Genomic DNA, 3,670 nt, shown 5'->3' with positions numbered 1-3,670 from the left:
ATCCGGCAGCTCGGACCTCCCCGCGCTCGGGCGAGCCGGGCCGCCCCGGCGCCCAGCAGTGCCCGGCCGGCGCCGCCAGCCCCCTACTTACAGGCTGCGCGCCATCGCTGCCATCTTCACGCCGCGGCGACCTTTCTCGTGCGTTGCCATCTCTTTCTCGCGGCTGGTTCTGAAAGGAGAGGACGGGAAAGGCTCTGTGGCAACGTCCCAAATGAGGATTCACCCCCCCCCGCCCCAAAGCTGCCACCCACCTCCGCACGTCGCCAGCCCGCGGCCCCGGGCGCAGAAAGCCCCGGGGAGCCTCCCCCGCGCTCCGTCGCGGCCCGTGCTCCCATGCACCGAGCGCTCCGGCGTGTTTGCTTTGGCTGCGGCTCAGCGGAGGCCGGCGGCGAGCGAGCGAGCGCCCGGGCACCGCGGGGGCCGGGCTTCCCCGGAGCGCGGAGCTGCCTTTCCCGCAGGGCTGAGCCTGGAGGCAGCGCCTTCGCTGCTCCAGAAATCCTGCTCTCCTTCCCGGCAGGCGCTCCCGGCACGCTCCGGGCGACTTAACATCTATTTGGGCCCAGCAGGAGATAGAAGGATCCAACCAGCACTTTGCAAAAATCGCAAGAGCCCGAGCCGCCGTGGCGGGGAAGGCGAGCGGGGCGAAGGGATGCTGCGCTGCCGGAGGTGCCGCGGAGCGGGTGGCGAGGGGGCTGCCGGCGCTTGGCCAGCGGAGCGGACGAGGGCCCGAGGAACAGCCCGGGTCGGCGTGGAGGGGAAGGTGTAAAAACGAGTGAAAAGAGCGTTTCTGCAGCACCCCTGCAAAGGCGCTGCGCCGCTTGCACCCGCGGCGGGGCCCGGCTGCGCCCGCGGACGCCCGGGGCTGCAGCGCTGCCACCCGACGCCGCACGGGCCGCAGCTCATCCTGCCGCCGGTGCTGCTGCAGACCCTCCGGGCTTCAGCCGTCAGTTTATAAGTATTTCAGCCCAGGAGGAGGCAGGTATTGCCGTACGGCGCCCCAGGCAGACTCTTCGCACCCGCCAACCTGCTCAGGGCAAAAGGCCCCTGTCCACACGCCCGGGGTATCCGGATCCCCCAACCGGGACACACTGGCTTTACCGAAGCATTTGGCGCGGGGAGAGGCAGGACAGCTCGTGCGGGGCCGTCCGTGCAGCCGCCGGGAGCTCCGGCGCGGGCACGGCAGGAGGGCGGCCGCGGGCCGGTGCGCGGCTTCGCGCGGCGTTGGGGGCTGACGACGCCTGGCGAGAAGCCGTGCAGAGCCGCTGCCCGGGGAAAGCTGCTCTCGGAGCGGCGCGCCCCCGGCTTCGCCGTTCCCCTCCGCTCCCGGCTCTCCTGCCGAGGAGAGCGGTGCGAAAACGGGCCGCGGGGCTGCCGGAGCGCAGCCGACCGGCCCGGCCCGCAGCGAGCCTCGGGGCCGCCCCGGAGCCGGCCCTGCGCCGCGCTCGAAAAATAGCTACAAATCAAGGGAGCGAGAATCTGTTTCCAAGCAACTGTCTCCAGCAGGGATGGAGACCACAGGAGGGGGGAAAGCTGGGGCGAGATAGGGAGCAGCACCGCCGAAAACCTCCCCTGGGCCCCGGGAGCCTCTCCGCAAGCCCCGTCCCTGCAGCTTTCGAGGACCCGAGTTGCAACCGGTTCCGCCTCTCGGCGGGAAGGCGGACGCCTGAAAACCGCGGGGAGCTGCACCCGAGCAACCCCCGTCCCGAAAGAGCCGCCGGAGCCGCGGGCGGCAGCCGGATTTCTTAGACGCGCTCGCCGGCGTCGTCCCCTTGCGGGAAGCCCGGCGTCTCCCCGGGCGTTGGGGTCGTTCCCGCCGCAGAGCGTCCCGCCGGCACCGGCCGCTCCGGGGGGCTGCGCTAAGGGCTGCGAGGGGCCACGGCGGTTACCTGGCCTGGAGGGGGGCTCGCGGCCGGGCCCCCGGGCTGCACCGTCCCGCCGCTCTCCGGCGTGCCGGGCTCCGGCGACGGGCGCCCGCGGTTGCTGCAGGTGGTGACCGGCCCGGGCAGGTAGGATCCGTTTTTATACGCTTGCCCATGTGATCTAAACAAATGCCCTAGGGATGAGTTTTTGCACTGACACAAGTAAAGGGGCCGGGACTAAAACCTGTCGAACCACAATCCGGGCTCAGCGGAAAGGAATTTTCCACTCGGAGCGATGGGGCCCGGGCGGGCGCGTGCGGGCAGCRCTCCCCGGCGCGCCGGGGGAGACGCGGACGGGGGCACGCAGAGTGCATTTCCCGTCTCACTGCCCTTCCACGACCACGCCGCCTCTTTTGGACTCGTTTTATTAGTAGATCTGAAACATTCCTAAATAATTCCCATTTTACAGCTGGAGAAGATGAACATGGATAGTGAGATGGAAGTGTGGAAGTATATATTACAGTCATTTGATAATATGTAAATTCTGCAAAAAAATGCTATTTTTCCTACAGCTTGTGGAAGAAAATGCGGCAGAAGATGCCACCCAGGACGAGAAACGAAGCGGAATCCTTCGCTCCAAAAAGAGCGGCTCTCACCGCAGCCTCCGGGCTTGGCGGTGGCCTCCGGCAAAAGCCCGGCGGCACTCTGGGCAGCCCGCAGACCCCTCCGARGGATGCTCCCGCGGCGCGGGCGATGCCCCCGGCGTCGGCGGCCAGGTGAGGCCGGCGCGGAGGAGAAGCAAGGGCCRGGGAGGGAGGGAGAGGAGCGGCCAGTGAGGGATGGGGAGAGGAAAAGACCCCGAGGAGCGGGGGTGAGGCGGGGGAGAGGAGGGTGCTGATGAGGAGCGGGCGGCCGGGGGATGAAGAGGAGACAGGAGGGACGGAGCAGCCGCGTTGGGGCCGCTCTCTCGGAGGGCTCTGAAGCTCTGCGCGTGGAGACGCGCTGTGTGCAGGTACCGGCGGGCMGGCACGTGCTGCTCATCACGTGCGTGGGGTTTGCTGCGAGCGCAGGTGCTGCCTCACCTTCTAATTGGGGTGCCGGCGTGCCCCGGGCACCCCCGCGCTGCTGCCTGGTCACGTGCGCGGCGCGTTCCCACGGGAGGCAGCGTGGTCGGCGGCGCTGGGTGGGAAGGGCAAGCGCCGGCAGCTTCCAGCTCAGCCGCGCGGTGGGCGCGGGGACGGCGCCCGTGTCGCTGGAGGGGGGCGAGGGAGGGTGCTGCGCGCCCAGAGCGGCCCCCACGCAGGGCGCCGGCCCGGCCGCGCGCGGAGGATGCAGCCTTCCTCATCCCGCAGCTCCTCCTCCTCGCCTGGCAGCCCCGGGGCTTTCCCACGGTGGCCTGGGGAGACGGCGGGCGCCGGCCTTTGCCCGCCCCCAAGGAGCAATGCCGAGCGCCTCTCCTCCGCTCCGGGATGCCGAGCGGCGAGGCGAGGTGGCCCGCTCCCGGGGGGCTCGCGGGAGCTGCGAGCTGGGCACGAGCGCGAGCCGAGCGCATCGGGCAGCGCATCGGCAGGCGCCGGGGCTCGGGCACCGCTGGCTTTGGAAAAGCTGTGCCAAGCTGCAGAGCCGCTGGCGCTGGAGGGAGCAGGGCTCCTGCGCTGCGCCTGCCTTGTGACTGCGAAACCAGCGCTCTTAATATAGGTCAAATGAGAGCATTACTCCCAAAATAGCAGCCCTTCCCCGGCGTGCGCGCTGCCGCTCCCGCGGGAGCAGTCACAAGGTGCCCGCCGCGGCGGGGGGCTCCGGCAGGCGCC

At 69.9% G+C, this 3,670-nt stretch overlaps 2 protein-coding genes across 2 annotated transcripts in view; one reads left to right on the top strand and one right to left on the bottom strand.

The window, feature by feature from the left end:
• RHOBTB2 (Rho related BTB domain containing 2) overlaps positions 1 to 2,997 on the bottom strand; it is a 13,432-nt gene extending 10,435 nt beyond the window's left edge. The window contains exons 1-3 of the mRNA XM_085301007.1: positions 2,942 to 2,997; positions 1,887 to 2,040; positions 92 to 169 (exon numbers count right to left, since the gene is read on the bottom strand). Coding sequence (XP_085157133.1) covers positions 92 to 169; positions 1,887 to 2,035 — 227 coding nt within the window. The 5' untranslated portion in view covers positions 2,036 to 2,040; positions 2,942 to 2,997. The remainder of the gene's footprint in view (positions 1 to 91; positions 170 to 1,886; positions 2,041 to 2,941) is intronic.
• The window catches only part of PEBP4 (phosphatidylethanolamine binding protein 4), a gene marked incomplete at its 3' end in the record, with an annotated part of 36,554 nt that continues 35,240 nt past the window's right edge, over positions 2,357 to 3,670 (top strand). The window contains exon 1 of the mRNA XM_085301010.1: positions 2,357 to 2,635. Within this exon, the coding sequence (XP_085157136.1) occupies positions 2,414 to 2,635 (222 nt within the window). The remainder of the gene's footprint in view (positions 2,636 to 3,670) is intronic.

The sequence above is a fragment of the Rhea americana genome, unplaced genomic scaffold (assembly GCF_003343005.1).
Source record: "Rhea americana isolate MKP2758 unplaced genomic scaffold, rheAme1 scaffold_171, whole genome shotgun sequence".
Classification (NCBI taxonomy): domain Eukaryota; kingdom Metazoa; phylum Chordata; class Aves; order Rheiformes; family Rheidae; genus Rhea; species Rhea americana.
Note: the sequence above shows the minus strand (reverse complement) of the source record. Positions and strands in the feature narration are given on the sequence as shown.